Source organism: Phasianus colchicus, chromosome Z (genome assembly GCF_987193195.1).
Source record: "Phasianus colchicus chromosome Z, bPhaCol1.hap1.1, whole genome shotgun sequence".
Taxonomy (NCBI): domain Eukaryota; kingdom Metazoa; phylum Chordata; class Aves; order Galliformes; family Phasianidae; genus Phasianus; species Phasianus colchicus.
The window spans coordinates 45,803,960-45,825,808 of record NC_143476.1 but is presented as its reverse complement, the minus strand read 5'-3'; the positions used below and the strand labels follow the sequence as shown (position 1 = coordinate 45,825,808).

At 45.9% G+C, this 21,849-nt stretch overlaps 1 protein-coding gene across 7 annotated transcripts in view; it reads right to left on the bottom strand.

Annotated features, from left to right (window-relative positions):
- ZNF608 (zinc finger protein 608) overlaps window positions 1–11,720 on the bottom strand; it is a 103,428-nt gene extending 91,708 nt beyond the window's left edge. For 2 of the 7 annotated variants that reach the window (XM_031588772.2, XM_031588774.2), the window contains exons 1-2: window positions 10,023–11,067; window positions 8,040–9,090 (exon numbers count right to left, since the gene is read on the bottom strand). In XM_031588772.2, the coding sequence (XP_031444632.1) occupies window positions 8,040–8,930 (891 nt within the window). In that variant the 5' untranslated portion in view covers window positions 8,931–9,090; window positions 10,023–11,067. Of the gene's footprint in view, window positions 1–7,434; window positions 7,661–8,039; window positions 9,091–10,022; window positions 11,069–11,625 lie in introns of those variants that run through there. The other 5 variants (XM_090132616.1, XM_090132617.1, XM_090132618.1 and 2 more) reach the window with 5 other exon arrangements.
- Window positions 11,721–21,849: the final 10,129 nt, after the last annotated feature.

Here is a 21,849-nt window from a genome sequence, read left to right as displayed (position 1 = left end):
GGATCTGGACAAGAAATGTAAATAAAGAATATCAGCCAAAACTCAATTGTTGTTTTTATTAAAAAAGTAGCTTTTCTTTATAGATGTGTGTATGCATCACTATACTCACATATGTACGCACATACACACACAACTATGTTTGTATTAATTTATATCACACACATACATTTATATAATCCTATCCTTAAAAGGATTATGTAGAACTACACCATACTTGAGGTCTGTGAATAAGATTTTCAGTAACACTGGGCGTGAAACAACAATCTTCAAACTGCTTTCAAATTACAACAGAATTCCGGGAACTAACTCAACATACACTGCCTAACATTAAACCCTGGGCAAAAAGTAACTGGTAAGACTTCACGTCAAACATGCTCAATATAGCCAGCATACCTCTGGAATATTAGATCTGTATCTTCAGTGTAAGCTAACCAGCCCTCGATATTTACTAAATCACATTTGAAATTTCTTGCAGCAAAACAGAGTTGACTTGAGAAATGAGATCTATTTCTAATTGCATTTCCTTCTATTACCTTTTGCTGCAGAGATACAGATTCATTCCCCTTCTTAAAAAGAGAATTGGCAAGAACATGAAACTCTGAGACATTCAACTACTGCCATTACTCCGCTGCTGTAAGCCTATAATAAAGCACAGATTTGATAGCGCTATCCATGCAGCGTGGCAAACCACACACAAATAAACAGTTCTCCACGACGAATGAAAACCCAAAGACCTAACCCCTCCAACTCAAACATTATTGTTGCTTTTAACGTGAGCCATCTGCAGAAATCAGGCCAAGAAGGTAACAGGAAATCCAAAAATAATTTGGTCTGGACCCACGTTCTCTGAGAACAGAGATTACAACTGGCTTTTGACTCTTCTTAATGGTTGAAAGAAGCAATGAAAATCATAAAGCTTGTGTTTGTCTAATGATACCTATGGGAACGCGGAGACCAATTTCTACCACAGTTCAACACAGGACCACTAAAACTCATCAGGGAAGGCGGTGGTATTTGAGTGTGCAAATTCATGATAGGCAGTGGATATAACAGAGCCCCAAAATAACTCCAAAGATAACGCAAAACAAACAAACAAACAAAAAAAAAAACCCACCAAAACTGTGAGATGCCAGCTGTTACCCAAATCAGAATGATGGGGGGGTGGATTTGAGGAGTTTAGGTAAGTGTGACCAATTGGAGCTTAGTCTTCCATTGCTCATTGAAGCATAAGAAATAGAGCCAGTTTCTGAGGACAAACTGCAAATATACATGACAAAAAAGCTGACTAGTAGAAACTTGACTGGCAACCAAAGACCAAGCTATTATTTCAAACTGTTATGGGAAAGCAATAAAATTGCTACCAGGTCTTCTCATGTTACTCTTCAATAAAAAGAAGCCACAGGGGAAATAAGAGGGGGGTGGGGGGGAAACACATCAAACCCTCTGAAGTTCCTTGAAGTAAAATATGCGTTTGTGGCATAATGCCATCTGCTTGCTGGTTAACATGACAAGACAATTCAACAACCAGAATATCAGTGTTCTGAAAACAACACGTAACCACAATCAATAGATTTTAGTTCCCTCTTCTGACTGCAATAAATTACATTCGCACACAACTATTGGCATATGCTTCAAATATCCCCACGGGCACATTTTTCTTACGTTATTATTTGACAGTAGAGATTCTCTGGAGACTGAATCACCTCAGCAAAGCTGGGTTTGTGCCCGGGAATAAGGTTTAGGCTAGGAAAAATCAAAAACTGGAGAAAGAAGATGGGGGAGCCAAGTTTTCAGCGCTCATTATTTCTAAAGACTGTTAAGTCATAATGGTTGAGGAAGGTTTATCACAAAGGACACAGCTCGACACTGTGCTTCCTGACTCTAAAATTTACTAGGAAAACAAAGAACTTCACATTTAAATTCTTGATGAGTTTGCTCTGAACAGTCTCACTGGACACTATGGGCAAGTGGTAGAGAAGCCAAGATCTATCAGCATTTGCTAGCCTACTAGAAAAACTGACATCAAACCTTTCTCGGTAATCAAACACTTCAAGCAGAAGAACAACATACTATGCAGTCATCAATCCTATCTCATTCCCTGCAGCTTACCCTACTTCTTCAGATTTTATTATTCAAAGAGTCCTGTTTATAAGCACAGGGAATGCATCTGTGTACATGTGCACAGGGTCACAAGAAGAAACTATTTCTACTCCCTTGAATTTTTCTTTTTGCTTTCTCAAAAAGATGAAAAACATTACAGAGAACTTGCTTGTCAGTCAAATCACTCTGAGTAGTTTCACAGCCCTTCATCCAGATGTTTTTGTTCCGATTGCCAAGACCATTTTGTCAGAATTAAGATGAAATGCAACAGGGAGTGCTTACTGAAACCCTAGCTACAACACAGCTCGAAGTCATAGTTTAAACTTCACATTTGCCCAAATGGCTACTTATAGCCCGCAGTAAGCTGTAGTTTTAATTTATGAATTTAATTAAAAAAAAAAAAATCTGCAACTTAAAATCACACATTAGGAAAATTCCTCAAGTTCTGCTACAAAAGCTAGTTATAATCTTTATTTGAATTATTTTATTTCAAGCATATTTTTAGACAAATTAAAAAGTGAAAGCTTGTACTGTTACACTTTTCAGTTAAGTACTGCAGCACAGAAGTGCTGGAGCAGAAACATTCTGGCGTGACAAGGGAAAAAGTTTGCCAGATTGAAGAAGAAAAGAAACATAAATAAGTTCTGTAGATTTTAAAGAGCTATTTACATTTTGCAATTACATCATACTAAGAAATTTTCACAGACCACCACTGTCTTCCACCCAACGGGGAACATTATGTGAAGACCACAATTTTTTTTTTTTTTAATTGGTATTTTCCCTGTGATTGTTATTAAGAAATAAAAATAACACCTTGATATGTATGTTTAACTGGAGAAACATATGGGTTTTGCAAAATCCTGGCCATCCCTGCAACTGAACTCACTGCATATCCACGGATATGACCACCACCCAAGGGCCCATGAGAGGACACATTTCTATTGCTGGCAATAAAGCACAACTGAGAAGTTAGATAATCTTTCTATCCTTTCAGGAAATGCAGTGACATATGTAATGTACATTAGAATGTTATATAAGAACAACGTGAAGTCGGCATAGTACCAGCCATGTTGAGTAAAGAATAACCTGGTTGTTGATGCCCCATATGAAGTTCAGAACAAGACAAAGACATGGTTTAGTCAGCAGTCCTACTCGTGTACCACAGGATAATCGTGACACACACAGCTGACAATTCAAAAACAGAGTTCTGAGAAACACAGAACATCCAGCAACTACACACCAAGATAAGTGAGACAATCTGTCTCCAAGAGTGGGTGATGGAAACCCATAATAGGGAATTTATCAAACATGCAGAAAAAGGTAGTAGTTCTGATAGCAGAGAAGGTGTTCCCAGAAACACTCTCCTGACAAAGCTTGTAAAACACGCTCAGATACCATGCACACTGGTAGCACCACCTAAGGCTCGCAGGAACACAGCATGTAAGTACAAAGAGAGCTTCAAAAACCATTATAATGCAGTCTCTTTACATAATGGGCACTCTGAAGGCAGCTGTTCAGTGCCAATTGGCCAAGATCTCCTACTCCATTTCTTTCCACCCTCCGCTCAGGAAGGTCATTCTGACCTACTGCTGCAAAGACTCTGTTTTGTGGCCTTTAATCTCATGTGCGGTTTTGGAACACATGCAATCCCAGTAGTTTAGAAGGGAGAAAAGGGTGTTAGCATTGCACCTGGCACCATTTCAGCAGTGTCAGGGACAAAGTGTTTGTTTGACATGCACAGCATGTGTCCAGTTAACAGAACAGCCCAGGCTCTCCCACAGACATCAGTGACAGCAAGCCTGGGGACAGGGCTTCTGAAAAACACTCCACTGCTTCTTATACACCCACAACATGAGTTTCAGCAAGCAAGAAGACCTGTGTCTTTCAGTCTTCTCACTCACACCATCATCAACAAGCAGATGCCCCAGAGACCAAGCCCTGTGGGAAGGCACAGCACGCTGCAGAGTGAAGCCAGTGAGTTGGCCAGGACTGCACAGAAGTGCCCACAGCCCACCACTGACCTGCCTGCCTCCTGTCAGAGCAGGCACAGATAATGTTCTTTATCATGGGTGCCACAAGACCAGTTACTAGCTTCAGTTAAAGGGCCAAACAAAGGCCGGATGACGTTTTATCCAGCGCTTAGGCTGCAGCCAGGAATGGTTATCACCAAACAGCACAGGATTCCAGTTATCTTTAAAGAGTAGTTTTCCTGCAATCAACAGCTCTAGTCTGTGCATGGAAAACTTTTGTCAATGGTTTTATTACACATAATTAGTTAGCTGATAAGAGCTTGCTAAAGTTGTCTTCTGAGAGTCATCTTTTTTTTTTTTTTTTCCCCCTCCTCCTTCCTCTTACTTTTTCGGGAAAAAACAGCATCGTTCAGGTTCTAGCAAACAGCGAGACCTTTGAAGATCTGACCCTTATTGTGTTTGCCTGCTGGAGGTGATCTCTATTATGAATTCCTCAGTGACTGAGCTTCTGGAAATCTCTTTACATGAAAGCAGAACCGGTTAACTGTCTGTACGAACACGTGTTTTCACAGCCTCTCCTGTATTACTGCATCTCACAAAGCTTCTATAAAGTGCCAGGTGAACTTTTTAAAATAATAATAATAATACTAAAGAAAAGAGTCTCAAAAGTATGAGCAAATGTCAACCATTCAGTTCCTGTTTTTAGGCTGGAAACTAGGAACAGATGGTACTTTCCATGTTACTTGGATCTGGTTATTGAACACCTCTGCGGTTACAGGAGATTTTGCTTAGCACTTTTAACATACATTTCATTTATTGGACTATAAAACGCTACTTTGGAAAAACAAGTCTTTATATAGCTATAATTAAAACAGTCTTGCAGCAAGCCCCTTTAACGCGGAGAACACAGTTAACCTCGTGACATCTGGATAATCAATTCCTTCCCTTTTACTGGGTATTTATGAAGTTATTAAAATTGTAAAATTACCGATGCTGAAGACAGGCGCTTTCCCAGCAGCTCCCCACCAGGCTGCGGGCTCCCAGCACTGCCTCCAGCCCCGCGCCCGGCCCGCCAGGCCCAGCAGGCTCCAGCCGCACCGCTGCAGATGCCCGGCCTTATTGCTCCACAGCAGCCAGATCCCCAGTGCAGCTTTCAAAACAGTTTGCTGTCAAACAACAATAGACTTTGTTCTTTAATTGAAGCGGGTGACCCGCTTGCCCTTTTATTTCACAGTGAATAAGCTACATCCAAGGCCAGCCGGGACAGTACATGAAAAGCATATCTCTGTCACATCATTAATCAAAGCGTGTACTTAAATGATTTACATCAGCGGGCACAAATCAGAAGGCCGCCCGATGAAGCATGGCTTACTTTCTGCCCTGCCACAAGGCGCCAAGGCGAAACAGACAACGCCAGCCAGCGCGTTCATCTCCTTTAAACAACCAGACGAGAATATGCCAATACAAGAGGGACATTCGCTCCTGAGTGTCACCAAGCATTCAATTACAAGCTGCAGCTCAGCACCTCAGGCCGCAGCTCCAGATTTTCCGTATTATCTTCATCAAAGCACACAGATCTCTAGACGCCAAATACGACCCTCCCATATCTCAGTTAAGTTGTGACTGCTGCAGACCCTGATCTTCCCCTAACGCACACAACGTAAACGGCTGTAGATAAACAATGTAGCAGCTGTTAGAAATACGGAAATGCAGCTAAAAAGAGGAAGATTTGTTCTTGCTGACAGACAGTAACTGTGCTAAAAATGGCAGAGCATGGACAAGGGCTGGAAAATGGAGACAGGTTTTAACACCAAGAACCTGAGGAGTGGTTAGCCTACCTGTCAAAGCTACTTATTCAGACATGTCACCAGTGGCTTAACCACAGAATGGGCTGCACGAATATAGCTCAAACATCTGAGAATTACAGCATGCTTTGACTTTATCCACATACCAGGGGAGTGGCAACTTTTACAACATACTTGCGGTTTGTGCATAAAAAAAAAAGCTAGCAGAACACAGTCACTGATTTAATTAGGCTTCGTAAGATCAATTTATCATGTTTTACACAACTTTCCGCAGCAAGGAAACAGAATAAATAGACCAAAAATAGACTCTGAAGCACGCTGTGAAAACTAAGCAGTGACTGCAAATCCTGGGAATCTGCTCCAAGCTTTTCACAGATAGTAAACAAATGCAGCGTTGTCTTTCACACCACATACAAAAACCTTTGGATTTTGACTCAGCGGGCATTAACTCCTTTCTGTCTAGTAGGACACATCCAAATTCATGAGACGTGCCTTTCACAACATGACGATAAATGGAAATTGATTTTTAACATGCAAGGCTTGAAAACTATATATCTCCAGATACAAGGTGCTTTGTGCAAGTGATGCATACCCAGCTCCAGCCAAGGCGAGAACAAAAACAAAAAACCCATAACGATAAACAGTGCACTGCACTGCGCGGCATCTGGCACGTATGTGTATCCTTCGTGCGGTCTCCCGTGTGACCCGAGAGCGAAAAAGCACACAAAAACGGGAGAAACCACACCGCTCTCTAATCTCTGTTGCCATGACAGCAGCCTTTGAGATACTGCAATGTTCAGATTGCCAGCTAAACAAAATTGTTGAATGTGAACATTTGGCTGGAAGATTAAAAGGCTAAGGGGGTTGCAAAAGGGCAGTACCTCCCACATTCCAGGCAGCCACTGAATCCAATCAAACGGCTCTGACTCCTTAACCACAGCCATTGTGAGGACTGGATTAGGGCAATTTATCTAGATAGTTAAAACAGATTAGAGAGCTGCAATTTGAAGACCATTGGCAACAAAAGCAAATGCCTACTGTACTAAGTTAATAGAGGGAGCGGGAGACTTTGTGACACCTTTTCACAGTGAACAGAACCTCCATAAATAAAAGTGCAGACGTATACATATGAATTACACCCGTTTGCCTCTCTTCTCATCCGCGTTTAGACAAGGTCACAAAGGCTCATTCAAATTCATCCGTAGATACGCTACATTAAAAACAATAACACGCACACAATGAGAAATTCACGTTATTTCCTGCCTCGAATGCAAGCCCTTGAAAAATATTTTCGGATTTTTACTGATAACTCATGTCACAAACACGCAAATCCCATCCTGGAAAGTCGACTTGGACGCTACAAAACCTTCAACACCTCCGAAACGAGAGAGCAGCACAGACGGGCGCTAAGGAAAGGTGACTTCTTTCTCCGAGACCTCGGCCCTGCCGACACTCGCAGGACGCTCCGTCAGCGCGTTTTCCCAGCGGCGCCGCTCGGGGAGCGGCACGAGCAGACGACACGGTACCAGCAGAGCTCCGGGCCACCCGGCACCGCTCACCTTGCCGGTGCTTCGGGCACCCCGCCGGCAGCCGCGGGCCCGAGCCCTCAATGCGCGGGCAGGGCAGGATGCCGGCACCGCGCCCGCCCTCCCCCAGAGCGCGACGGTGGGCATTAGTCGGGGAAGCACCCTCCGCTACGCCGACGAAGGAAAGCGCACACCTCCGCTCGGCGCCCCTCCTGCATGTCACCGCTCGGCACACCGGCGGCCGGACCCGCAGGAATTGCAGAGCTGCGCGCCCCCCACTTCCCCCTCTCCCAACCCCCCGCCCTCGTGAGGCCCGGAGGCCCCGCCCGCCGCCGCACGCCCCGCACGTCGGGGCCCGTCGCGCCGCGCACGCCGTGCCGTCGGCGCCCCTCGTCCCCACGGAAGGAGCCCGCGTCCCCGCCGACGCCTCCCGGCGGCGCTGCGGACGGCCCGCGCACGCCCGCAGCCTGACACCGGCACTGTGTGCCGGGCGCTGCGCGGGGTGCCGGGCCGGCGGGTGCCGCCGGGAGCGGGACGGGCTGCGGGGTACCTCGCCGTCGGTGGGGGGAGGACGGAGGTGTGCCACGAAGCAGTCCGTCACAGACAGGGGGATGCAGAGGAGAGGAACTTTGTCCTACCTTTTCTGTCTTCAATTTCTTGACTCGCCTGTGGCTCTCTTCCTCCTCCTCTTCCTTTTTTACCAAAATAGAGTTCCCCATTAACCCTGAATCCGGGGTGCCTTTGCTAACTTCCCCGGCGGCTGCGGCGGCGGTGCAGTGGAAGGGGCTGCCGCTCCCCCCGCCGCCCTTGGACCCGTAGCCATAGAGGTGCCCGGGGGGTCCCTGGCCACCGCCGCCGCCCCCGGGGCCGCTGGGGGGGCCCAGGTGCACGTCGTGCTGCTTGTCCTTCCGGGACTTCCCCGCATCCTTATCCCGCTTGGCGCCTCGGCTGCCCTGGTTTTTACATGGTTTCTCCTCCTTGTTTTTCCCACAAGAGGCAATGGCGGTGGTGCTGCTGGTGCTGTTATTATTGCCGTTTGGGTTACCACTCGCGCTTTGACCCAGTGCTGAATTCATGCCAGTTGCCTCTCCAGGGCGCCCTTGGACTTCCTGCCTCTTGCCAGCACTGCCGATCTCAGGAATCCCATACAAGGCAGCAGAAGGCAGAGATTTATTAGCATCCTTAGAAGTTTTACTCCTTTTCACTTTTGATTTACTAGTCTCTTTGTGAGAGGAATTCCCCTGGGGAGCGGAGGGCTGAACAGAAGCAAATTTTAGGCCATCAGCTAAGGCTGAGGTAGTATTAGCCCCACTGGAAGCCAGAGCCCCACAATCCTTGGAGCTGGTGCTGCTGCTGCTGGTGGTATTGGTAGAATTATTCATCTCAAATTTCTGTCTGTCCTTCTCCAAATCAGCGTCCAGATCAATTATTAAATTCCCCACACCGATTTCCCAATCATCGCCACTGTCGTAAGTGTCAACCGCGTTTGGATCCACACCTTTTCCTGTACTGGAAGTGTTCAATGACATCCTGAAGATGAGATCTCTAGAGTAAAAATTCGATGAACTTTCCTCTGGAGGTGTGGGGACATTCGTTTATCTCCGCTGGGCTTCTCTAGATTTAATTCTTCTGGTCCTCCTTTTCCAGGTGTGACTGGGTTTGCAACCTGTGGTCCACATCCACCTTTTCCTGTGAGGAGAGGAAAAGTCAAACGTGTTTTGTCTGGGTCTTACCAGAATATAACACAACTAGTAAAAAAGGCCAAGGCGGGGGGACTGAAATCATTTGCTACCCACATTTCTTTTTCCCCCTTAAGTTTGTTAAAGCATAGGCAATAGCTGTCATGCTTTCACAGGGAGCATCCTTAACCTACTTGTCTCCCAACATCCTCAAAAGCCACGTCCAGGAAAAGAAAAAGGGAAAAAATAAAAATAAAATCCATTAGCTAGGTGATTTAAATCCACAAAGCTCAGGAAACGCAGCCTCAGAGCTGGTGCCTAGCTGTGGGAGCACATGTTGTAATTTAACCCCAGGACCACCACCTAGGCACCAGAGGCAGAAAAGGAAGTACACAGGCTCTCTCTTCATCGCATTCCATGGATTTTGTGGCTTTAAACCAGACCCTTGAAGTTTTGTGTTATTTCTGTATTATCTTTTTACCCCTTTTGTACTTAAGCCCCTTTTTATTTATTTATTTATTTATTGGAGGGGAAGGGGAGAGGAGGTCGAGGGAAGGGAGAAACCTCATTTTCCTTCACACAATACGGTTTCTATTAAAAACAAACAATCCGTAAGCACAAATGAAAAATATCAAAACCCACGTTTAAAAAAAAGAAGAAAGAAAAGAAGTAAGATCTTTCTTAAGAAACATCAGCCCAAGATTACAGTCCTATAAGCAGTTCTAGCAGTCACACGATTGTTAGGTTTGTTAAATACAGTATTACTGACTGTACAGGAAACTGATTAAGACATACACTTTAAGTGATCTGCACCAAGGTGGCCTCAGTGACCGCAAATGAGTGTGTGTTTGACAAAGCTCAGTTAAAACAATTTTTAAAGGGATCTCTCCCTTTTACAGCCACTTATCGAAATATTTATACATAGAGATGCAGAATGCTTACCTTCAGTCCTTTATCATTTTTTTTAATTAAACCAGCAAATCAAAGTGCTGTTCCCACTCGTCTCAGCAACAGCTCTGTGTCTCATTTTACTTAGAGAGCAAGCGATCACGCAGTAGGCAGCAAGTACCATCGCAGCCCGGTCAGTGACACATCTCCCCTACTTTGGCACTCGGATCAGAGGTCCTTTTTTGCTTGTTTGGTTTTTCCTCCTCGCTTACAAAAATAATTAAAAAAAAAAAAAAAAAAAAATGCTGTTCCTCACTCACAGCTCTGCATGCTGGTAGGCAGCATTCACAGTCAGAACTGGAGCATCAGGTTATTTTTTGATGTTGTTGTTTTTGTTTTTTTTTTTTGCTGTTTTGTTGTTGCTGTTGTTTTGTTTTGTTTTTTTTTGTTGTTGTTGTTTTGCTTTTTTTTTTTTTTTTTTTTTTTTTTGCGCGCGCGCCTGTTTTGCTTTCCTGAGTAAGCACGGAACCGTAATAATAGTCACAGTAATTTAAAAAAATAAAATAAAAATGTTATCCCCAACTTCCCACTCCATCTTCAGCCCCGCGCTCGGAGCCCGCCTGAGCAGTGAGAAACGATCCCGTGCGACAGCCCACAGGCGGCCGGGTGTTACCGGCAGAATGTGCTAACATCGGGTAAATTAGTGAAAGGGAGGAAGGGAGAAAAGGAGAAGAAAGGACTGAAAATCCGGGCTGGATTCCGCCCGCTCCCTGGGAAGTGGCATTTTTTTCGCCCGTCCTGACAGATCTGATTTCTTCGAGTAACTTCAGGGGGCGCGGGGGCGGGGCGGGGAGCGCCGCGCTGATACCGAGGGGGGGAGGGAGGAGGGATGGGGGGGGAACAGCGCGGGCCGCGCGCCCCCGGCAGCGCCGTACCGACAGCGGCGCTCAGCAGCGCGCTGCGGTAATTGGAGCCCGGCGAGACGCAGCCGACGACCTTTTTTCAGGACAGGCCGCTCCCCCCTCGTTGTAGCCCGGCGCGCGGCCCCTCCCCCGCTTCGCCGGACGGCGCGGAGCGGAGCCACAGCGCGGCGTTGTTAATTAGCGGCGGGGGGAAGCCGAGCGCCTAATGAGCCGGCGGCGGCGGCGGCGGCGGCGGCGGCGGCGGGGGGCGGGGCGGGCCGCGAGGCAGCGCCGCCAACCCCCGCGGCGCTGCGGTTCCGTTACCGCGCGCCGCACGTGACCCCGCCGGGCGCCATTGGCTGCGCCGCGGCAAAGATGGGTGGCGGGGGCCTGCGGGCCGCCCGTCCCGCGGAGCCGCGCAGGGTGACGGGCCGTGCGGCGGCTCCGCTCGCCCCCCCTCCCCGCCCGCCTCGCTCCCGCCCGGCCGCGTGTTGGCGAGGCACCTGGCACCGCCGTGCCGAACTGTGGCGGGCCCTGCCCCGTTGCACCCCCGGGCAGCGCGCCGTCGGGGTACGCGCACGGCCGCACGGCTGCCCTCGTGCTCGCCGTGCCCGGGGCCGCTCGCTGCTCGCAGCGGCCGCCCTGCTCAGTGCGGCTCCCAACGCTACCCTTGGCAGAAAAATATAATAGTAATAAAAAAAAAAAAAAAATCACCCCCTTTTCGTGCTACAGACACACCACGCAACCGTACTTACGGTCTGTACTGGATGGAGGTGGCCTGTTCCTTCTAACTGCATTGGGTGTGTGTTTGTTGCAGCCGCTTTTTATTTTTGGAAAAAAAAAAAAAAAAAAAAAAAAAAACACTAATGTCTTCAACAGATTTATTGTATTGGGAAGAAGAGAGCACCAGATACCATGAACCTTCCTTTCTTTCTAAAAAGGAAAATTAAAAACAAAAGCGCGGGGAGGCCCGGCCGCCCCCCGCACGCACGCGCGCACACACACGCACGGGCCCGGCGTGCCCCCGCGGCGGCCGCGGAGGGGGAGTGGGACCGGAGCGGTACCTGAAAGGGACTTTTCTTTGTTCAGAATGCCCCTTCCCTCCCGGCCAATGGGAACCCAGCTTTTATGAAATCGGGCCTTCCCATTGGCCGCCGTTCCTCCTGCCTGCCGGCGGGCTGTAAGGCAGCGAGGCGCACACACGCGGGACGCGCGGACACGCGGGGCACACGCGGGCTGTGCGCGCACCCCCGCAGCCCTCGGGCCGTGCCGTGCCGTGTGAGCGCCGGCTGCAGCCGGCCGGCTGCAAGTCTCGCTTCTCGTTTCAATTTGCCTCCTGTAACATTTAAGGCTTAAAAAAAGAAGAAGAAAAAAAAATAGGGGAGAGAGAGACGGGGGAGAAGGGGGCAAGACAGAAAACCAAGGTGGAGCGCCGCTGTGCCAGGATTCGTTCGCTGAGAGGAAAACTCTCATTTCGTTTTAATTTAATTCCAAGGCGGCTTTCGCGGCTGTGATGAATGCTGCTGTTCCCGTGCCGCTTTCGGAGGCGGTGCGGGCATCGCTCGGCGCCCAGCTGCCCCTCGCTCGGAGCCCGGCGGGCTGGGGCTGCTACACGTGTTGTATCGGGAGCCCGCACCCACGGCCATGCTCTATGCCTTAAGTTAGGCAGGTCGGCCTTTATTAGTGATGTGTTTGGGGGTTTGGTTTTTTTTGGTTTTTTTTGGTTTTTTTTTTTTTTTTTTTTCGGAAGGAGAGAGAGCAGAAAATAACCCTTTTGTTTCCAGGCCCCTGATTTACTGCCGCATGCACTGAACTGTGAACGCCGGCGACCATATAACTACCACGTGAACATCCTTTCACAGGAATTAGTAACACAAATCTTTCCAATCGGGCTTTGTGTCGCTCGAAAATATCCCCCTTAATCATCCTCTTTGTTTAGCTGGGGAGCCATTACGCCGCACCTCCGCCTCAAATTGCGCTTAACCCTTCGTTGCCCGACGGGCGGATAGTGGGGCCCGGCACGCCTCGCACCTCGGGGCCAGACTCGCTGCCCCTCGGCGTCTCCCGGTTATCTCCCCGGGAACACCCGCATGTCTCCGGGCCTGTCGCCGGTGCGGGACGCCGATTGTCACCCGGCAGCGGCTGCAGGACCTGCAGAGTCCGGCGGGGTGGCTGGGCTTCGTCAGCCCGCGGATCGCTGCTCCTGTTTCGTTATGATATGTATTTTTCAGATTTAGGTAATAGCCCTGATTTTTCAATATCGACCTCTGTTTAGACACGTTTCACTTTGGGCTGCTGCTCGTCTGCGAAATTACAGTCATTTTCACATTATTATCCAGCGAGTAGGAGACGATTTGCATTGAGCGCCGAGTGGGGGAAGGGACGTGATGGGAAGCGATCTGCCACGGTTAGAACATCATTCCAGACCGAGTAAAATCGCTGCCAACAGATGGTCTGAGAACGAGCCGAGGCGGAGCCGCTGGACGAGGGGGGCAGGGATGCCACTGCCCCACGGCATTACCGCCCCTCCGGAACTGATAGCGGGGCCAGCGGCGGGCACGGCCACTCGGCTCACGCACCCAACAGCCCCGCCGGGGGTCGGGCAGCTTCCGCACCTGGCTTCGGCCGGCCGGCCCGCCCGTGAACGCTCGGCAGAAGGGCGACGAATTAGTGACGTTTGTCTAAAATGGGAAATCCGGTTCTGATTAACGCGGCTGCAGACCGCTAACAATCCCAGCGAGAACCACCCCCCACATCTCGCCGGACACACGCATCGCGTAGGCTAGGAAAAACCATGGACAAACATCTATTTTCAGCGGAAGGCACGCGAGGCCCCAGCCGCGCCCCGGACAGCTGGCATCACCACCCGCGCCGAGCCCAGCATTCTGCTTCCGCAGCCGCGGCCCGGCTATCGCGGCCGGCACGGCCGGCACGGGGACGCGCTGCCCCCCGCCGCGGAGGCGCGCCTCTCTCCCTGCCGCCGCCGCCCGGGCCGCGGAGGCAGACAGCCAATCAGCGCCGCAGAAATCGCTTTCGCGGCCTCTGATTGGTTGAAGCTGAGAGCCGGCGTGCGGCCGGCCGCGAGGCGCGGGGAGCCCGGGTGCGGGCGGGAGCGGCTGGTCGGGCACGCGCTCCCGAGGCGCGCCTCCGGCTGCCGCCCTGCCCTGCCCTGCTCTGCTGCTGGGCGCGCGGCCGAGCCAGCCGCACCGGGTCTGCCGGCGGCTGGAAATGCCGTGTTGGCTCTAGCAGCGATTGCAATGCAGCCGTCATCTCCTTTATGCAGACAGTTTCCTCCGACGGCACCCTTTATGACTGAGTGTCGGGTGCACGTTGGTGCCGGTCTCACCGCACGTCTGCGGTGGTCGAAACAGCGTTTCTCTTTCTCCTCCGTATTGAGGAAGAGGGCAAAGTCCTGTTTCTCTTGAGGATTTATTTACCAGGTTAATAGGGTGAATGTCATTGCCGCTGCACATAGCGTTTTGCAGACATGAGCATATTTAACAGCAGTGCGTTGGAAACGATCATATTGATCCGACCATTTTGGATTAGCAGACCCTTACAACCCCCGGAATTCATCACAGCCTGTCCCGCGGTCCTCTGGTCGCTATTTTAATTGGCGTGTGCGAACCACTGGTGCTGCAGATTCGTTGTGGATAATTTATTACAGCCTCGCAGCCTGCCAGTGATCCATAAACTGGAGTGTGGGAACTGGTGATACAGACATTCATGCACTTGGCAGATACTTATGTTAGATACTATTTTTTTTATTATTATTATTTTATTTTTTGAAGGAGGCATTGCTAACAATGTTTTCTTCCTTAGAACAGTCTGTAGACTCTCTTACAATTATCTGCATATTCACAAGGTCTCTCAGTTTGATCTAAAGGTCAGTTCCTCTGATGCTTCAGCAGAGAAATATAGTTATGTCTGGAAACAAAGTACCTGTGTAGTGTTTATAGACAGCAACAAAATATCACCTGAGAACTAGCAACTGGAAGAAGCAGTTTAGGAAAACCCTGTGTGTTTGTATGGGGATGGGGACAGTCCAGAGGTACGCCTGATAGAAGCTACCTAAATGCAAGAAGGATAAAAAGAAAAGAAAATCACCAATTGAAGATAAATAATAACAATAATAAAAATGCTAACAAAGAGATCTTCTAATAAATGGAGCCTCAAAACAGGTTCCTCCTTCCCATCATGTGGGAAGCAATAGAAAATGAATACTAGAGGGAATAATTCCATCCTGGTGTCAGAATGGACTGACATAGCGACTCTTTCCCATTTCCTTACTGTCAGTTCTGTGAAATTCTGCTGTAGAATTTGTACTACAAACCTTTGACCCAGACATTAATGTAGCATTCAGCGCTCTATATACTCAATTTCTCCTCAAGTAATTCAAACAAGAGGTTATTTATTTATGTAGTGCAATGCAAACATTCAGATAATATTTAAAAACATGTATTTCTCATTAAATCGTGTGTGATAAGAAGCCGGCAGTGCGTGTTAAAATGTGTGTTATAGCCCTTTGCCATAGCCTTAGTACCCTATTACACTGTGCATTTTTTACAGCTACTTTCATACAAAATAAAATAATGTTTCACAGTTTATTATAATTTGTAATAGATGGATAGAGGAACAGTATTTTATTAGTTAGGCAGCATCCACATTATAGTAGTGCTAGGGTGAAAAATGTACAAAAGGCCAGTGGCTGGGTGCCGTACTTCAGATTTTCAGAGAGAACAAATGAGCATGGGGAAATGAAACTGAGGCTTAGGGAATAGTATTAGATTGTTTTATTAGAGAGAAGGCTAGGAGTCATAGGCCATGGAGAGGGAAGATGAGTCTTGAAATGGAATTTGCAGAGTAGTAGTCAGTCAGGCTTAAGGAGCCTTTAGCAGAAGCTACAGTGAGAGCAATTTGTTATCCAATGGGAAACGAGGGACAGCAGGTTGGAGCTTGGTCCTGGGTATGCAAAAGGGATAGGCACAGATAAAAATCAGATTGCACATACTAGGAGTGTGTGAGGTGAGGAATGAATCTGTGAAAGTTTTCAAAGCCAAGGTCAGGTATGCATCAGCCTTAGGACAGGAAGGTGGGCACACACCGTGATTTTGGGAGAAAAGAGCTAGAAGATGATGAACCTGAAAACTCAACAAAACAGTTATTGGAATATATTTAGGAGTTGACCCCACATCCCTCTGCTGGATGTTAGAACTACAGAAGGTGTGGAAGCAGAAAATAAGTGTTGCAGGAGAAGATGTGTGTCTCGGTAATCAGGCTGAGAGGAATGTTGATAAATGGTGTGTGCTTCAGCTACACATAAGAAAGTAGCCATTAATTCTTCTTGTTTTCAAGAAACAAGATTAGAAGTTCTTGTATGCCTGCTCTCAACTGCAAGGAAGGGACCTGCTGGAAGAGGAGTGTGCAGAGGCACTGAATGAGACAGCAGGGAAAAAAAAAAAAAAAGACCAGGAGATTTGAGATCAAGAGAAGGAGAAGACAGCATGAATAAAAAGAGGAAGAATATGCAGAGCATGAGGGAATAGGGATTCTTTTCTCAGCATTCTCATAATTAGGCATGGCCTTGGGAAAGTCATGGTACTTTTCTCTGTGACTCAGTGATCTTGCCTTGGATTGGCAACAAAAACCACTATATGGATGGTACTTCCTTAATTCCTCAGCCAAAAATAATGCAGCTGTAATAATCAGTGGTAAGGAAAGGCACATTGATCAGATGAGACTCTGCTCACACTGAAGGTTTACTCACATTCTCCATGGAGCTGCCCTTAAACACTGTAGAACTGCATTGTTGACACTTATGAAGGCACATCCAATTTTTAAATACTAACTGAATATATACAATCACAAAAGTTAATTCAAAAAGAGAAGCCTGGTAAACAACAACCACAAAAAGAAATGGCAAGGAAAAACAAAAACAAAAAAACCTCTGCGGAATGTATAGATTAAGAAGTCCATTGGTAAGAAACACCCAGTCGCAAAACAAACAAACAAACAAAAGAACAGAAAAACAATACTGCCATGAATCATCTGAGAATCCAGAAAATTCTACACAACATTCATAAAGATCTCAGTGTTCTCTTAGTCTATCAATATATAGTGTGCATGCACCATTCAAACCCTCTTCTGATGATATTTGCTTCCATGTCTAGAACTGCAAGCACAGCAGAGGTCCTGGACCTTGGCTGGTGTTTCACATTACAACTGTGACACAAATAGTAAAGATGATCACGACTGGTCGATCCTTCCTCTTGTTGGGAAAAGAAGTTATGAGTGAGCTCTGTTTATGGCCAACTTAAGGAAGAAGTGAACTGCTCAGCCTGTGGATCTTCTCACACTGCTTCTGCTTCCTTGCTTGTAATTTCTTGTAATTGCGGTTGCTTACCTTACAGGTTGCCTTGAGGACATGTTTGTGAATCTTATTAAGATTGACTCTAACATGATTAAGAACATCTGTGTTACATTTAGATGTGTGTGTTGTAAATAAGTACTATTAACGCAGACCTTCCATTGCCTGAAACTGCTCTGTGCCATCAGGCTTTAGGAAAGGAATACAGTCCAAAGAATCATGCATAGGTCTGAGGTGTGTTTGCATTATAGAAAGAGTTTCTACGTTTTCAAAGCGTTTAAGTAGGGATGACTGCAGACTTTTTGTCTTATTCCCTGAATAAGGGAATAATGAAATGTGTTACAAGAGCATGAAGGACAAGGGAAATAGCTCTAAAATATAAAAGAAGTGAGGTTTAGATTAGATATTAGAGATAAATCATAGAATGGCTTAGGTTGCAAGGGATCTTAAATATCATGCAGTTCCATCCCTCCCACCATGGGCAGGGTTGCCACCCACCAGTTCAGGTTGCCCAGAATCCCCATCCAACCTGGCTTTGAGTGCCTCCAGGTTGGAGCATCCAGAACTCCTCTGGGCAACACGTTCCAGTGCTTCACCACTCTCCAAGTAAAGAATTTCCTCTTAACACCAGATGTAAATTTCCCCTCTTTCAGCTTAAAGCCTTTGCCCTCCGTCCTATTATTATTTTTAAACCGTGTTAAAATCTGGACCCTCTCCTGCTTATAAGCTCCTTCAAGCACTGGAAGTTCACAATGAGGTCTCTGTGGAGCCTCGTTTTTCCAGGTTGAGCAGGCCCAGCATCCACAATCTTTCTTCACAGTAAAGATTCTTCATCTTTGTGGCCCTCCTCTGGACCCGCTCCAACAGCTGCATATATTTCTTGTGCTGGGGGCCCCAGACCTGGAAGCAAAACCCTGGAAGAGACCTCATGAGAGCAGGGCAGAAGGAGACAATCCCCTTCCTGACCTGCTGCCAACCAATTGTTGATGCAGCCCAGGACACTGTTGGCTGTCTGAGCTGCAAGCGAGTACTGCTGGCTCATGTCCAACTTTTAATTTACGAAGACCCCAAGTCCTTCTCTGCAGAACTGCTCTGAAGGCGTTCTTTTCCCTATCTGTACACATATCTGGGATTGTCCTGATACCAGTGTAGCACTTTGTACTTGGTCTTGTTGAACCTCATTAGGTTCTCATAGGCACAGTCTTCAAGCCTTTCCAGATCACTTTAGATGGCATCCCTTCTTTCTGCCATCTCAACTGCATCACTCAAGTTAGTGGTCTGCAAATGTGCTAAGTATACTGTCAGTTCCACTGACTGTGTTGTTGATAAAGATGTTGAAGAGCTCTGGTCTCAAGACAGACCCCTGGAGGACACCATTCATCACTGGTCTCCACCTGCATGTAGAGCCATTAACTACAACCTTCTGGCTGTGACCATCTTTATCCATTGAATAGTCCAGCCTTGGAATCCATATCTCTCAAATTTAGAGATAAGGATGTGATGCAGGACCATGTCAAAGGCCTTGCACAAGTTCATGTAGCTACATCAGTTGCCTTTCTGCTGTTCACTGAAACTGTTGCTCCATCAGATCTGTCAGGCATGATCTGCCCTGGTTTAAACTGAGCTGGTTGTCTCAGGTCACTTCCAAATGCTAATAGATGAGCATCAGAAAGAGTTAAATTAACATGTAACATTAACATGGTGCCCAGAAAACTGCGGATGCCCCATCGCTGGAGGTTCCCAAGGCTAGGCTAGATGGGACCCTGGGCAACCTGATCTGTTGGGTGGCAACCAGCCCATGGCACGGGAGTTGGAACTGAATGTACTTGAATATCCCTTTCAAGACAGGATATTCTGTGATTCTATGGATAGCCACAGAGATGTGAAAAAGGCCAGGCATCCTCAATGTTCTGTGGTCCAGAGAGCCTCTGAAAAGATTTTGTAATTCTGAATAAAGAAGTTTTAATCCCTTAGAAGATGCTCAGCTATAGCTGAATCCTGAAGTCCAAGGTGTTCTGTGGGATCTTGGAACCAGAAGTGCTATTTTTTTCAACCATCTTCCAACAGAAAGTGATATAAAAGAATCTAAAAGAAATGTTATGAGTATCATTACACCATTGCATCTAAAGAATGTATTCTAGGCTTATATTCATCAAGGATGCCTAGCAAAAGGACAGAGATGCTTATGAATGTTGTCATAATTTGGACTGTGGGAAAGTATTTTTCTGAATGTATATTCTTCCTTCCCTTTCTCCCAGAACCAAAATGGAGGTAAGTTGTACAATTTTTATTGTAAGATTTCCTTTTTAATTTAACAGTTCTGTAACTTTAAGTGCTCAAATATAACACCCTCAGAGTTAAAACACCAGTGTTTAAATTTTGCCTGGAGCAAAGTTTATAGCTTTTGAATAACATTGTTGATTTTTGCTTCTAATGATGATATTAAAATATAGTTACTAATTGATATTAGTGAGGCGTACTAAAATGCTTTTTTTTTTCTTTTCTTTTTTTTTTTTTTGCTATGGATAAATGAGTTTGCTTGAGCTGTTTTTAGCTGTAAATCTTTTTATCTAGCACTCCGTATTTTGCTGGTTAAAAGCATTCCTCTGTGGTCAAATAAAAATTTGTAATCAAATGCAGGCCAACTTTCTCTTGTACTGCTGTTCAAAAAGGGGGATTAGTTCTGAAATATAATCCGTGAGTGTATTATTAATAAAAACATTTAAACACTGAGGTCAAGGCTTTTGAGGGAAAAAAAAAAAAAAAAAGTAGTGTTTTTTCAGGAGAATATTTGTTGCCTTCTCTTCTTACGTGTTCTTTGTAATAAAACTGGGTTATGATTTGTCTGTGCTGGAGAAAATATTGTTGACAAGGCTGTGTTGCGTGTGCATAAAGTAAGGACAATGTTTTCTACATGGTTTCTCTGCAGAGATGAGGTGTGAGAACTGTGCCTGTGTTGGGTAATATTGTTATCACATCTGCAGTTCCTCAGGCTTCAGCAAGAGGAAGAATGCCTGAATGTGATCCTGGGCAGAAAATATGAAGCCTTGAGTATTATCTGCCCAACATTTTAGCATGTTCACATACTTCATAATGATCAGAAAATTCCAAGGATACACTTCTGTATTCATACATGTTGTCACAAGAACTCAGACTGCAGATAATTGTTTCTAAATTCAGTTCTTCAGAAGGCATTTATAGAAAGAGCTTTGAGGAAAATGTGATTGTGTTCCTTTTATTTCTCTCTATTTTAGCCTTATTAAAAGGAGAAACTATGCATCTGAAAAGAAAAACGTGAAGAGGAGACCCCGATGCCATTACTTTGGAGCTCTGAGAGGTGGAGAATGAAAAAGCCATTGGTCTCAGTTTTACAGCCACAGTGGCCTTTTATGAGAGGGATTAGATACGCCTAGAGCTGGTGCAGCATTCAGTGCTGCCCTGGACAACAATCGGGAAAGAAAGATGATAAAAATCAGTTTGTCATAAGGTTAAATCACTGCAGACTAGCTAGATTGGCTTTTCGAATTGTTTTTCATTTGGAGAAATGAGGGAAAAACAGAAAGAAGGAAAGAAATATGGCTTAAAAGCTGGTTTTTTTTTTTTGTTTTTGTTTTTTTGTTTTTCCCATCCTCTCTTTCCTTTCCCCCCCCCCCCCCCCCTCCCCCTCTTTCCTGCAAGATGTAGCATTCAGAAAACACGTTGAGAGAGTTGAGGCATTAAAAAGATCAGTCTTTGGTTGCTGAATGAAAGACTCTTGTGCGTGTGACTCACATACTAAACATAAATCTGCCTTCAAAGCCTATTTTACTGCCTAATTATATATACACAAAATGTAGCTGTCTGTTTCAATCAAATCGTAAGAAAAAGAATAAAACTCCTCTTAAGATGCAATTTTCATGGTTTGTCATAACCTTAGAACACACACTGCTAATGCAAAAGGGAGAAGTACAGCTGCAAGGTCCAGATAAGGCACAAGGCACCAGTAATTGTTTTTCTTTTAATTATTACTTTATAAAGACATTATACCTCCTACTCAGAATAAGGAAAATTAGTGTCCTGTTTTTTTTTTTTCTTTGTAAGTGTTTACATTTTTTAATCTTTTTTTTTTTCTTTTTCTTTCTTTCTTTCTTTTTTTCTTTTTTTTCCATAACTGCTTACTATTATGCATTTCAAGATCACCAGCAGCTACTTTTCAGCAGTCTCCCTAATAACAAGCCTTCGGGAAGGATCTAGGAATTCCTACCCTCTATAAAACTTTGTGTTGCACTGAGTATGCCATCTGAAGAGAAACAAATATAGAGTGAAAGAATGCACTGTAAAATATAAAATAATTGCTGGCAATCAGCTCTCTTGGCAGCTCTCAAACTGGACAACATGTGTGTGCCATTTATTTTATGTGAGACAAAAATAAACTGATTTTAGCTCTCCCTTCAGTAATGCGACTGTATGTGCATGTGTGTGACTGCATGTGCAAACATACATATATGTAATTCTTTTAGTATCATCCTTCTATTCATGGGTCTTTTTGAATAACTTCAACAGTAAAGCTTAATAAGCCATTACTAATTTATGCCCTTTTGCAGATACAAATCATTACAATAAAATGATGTTT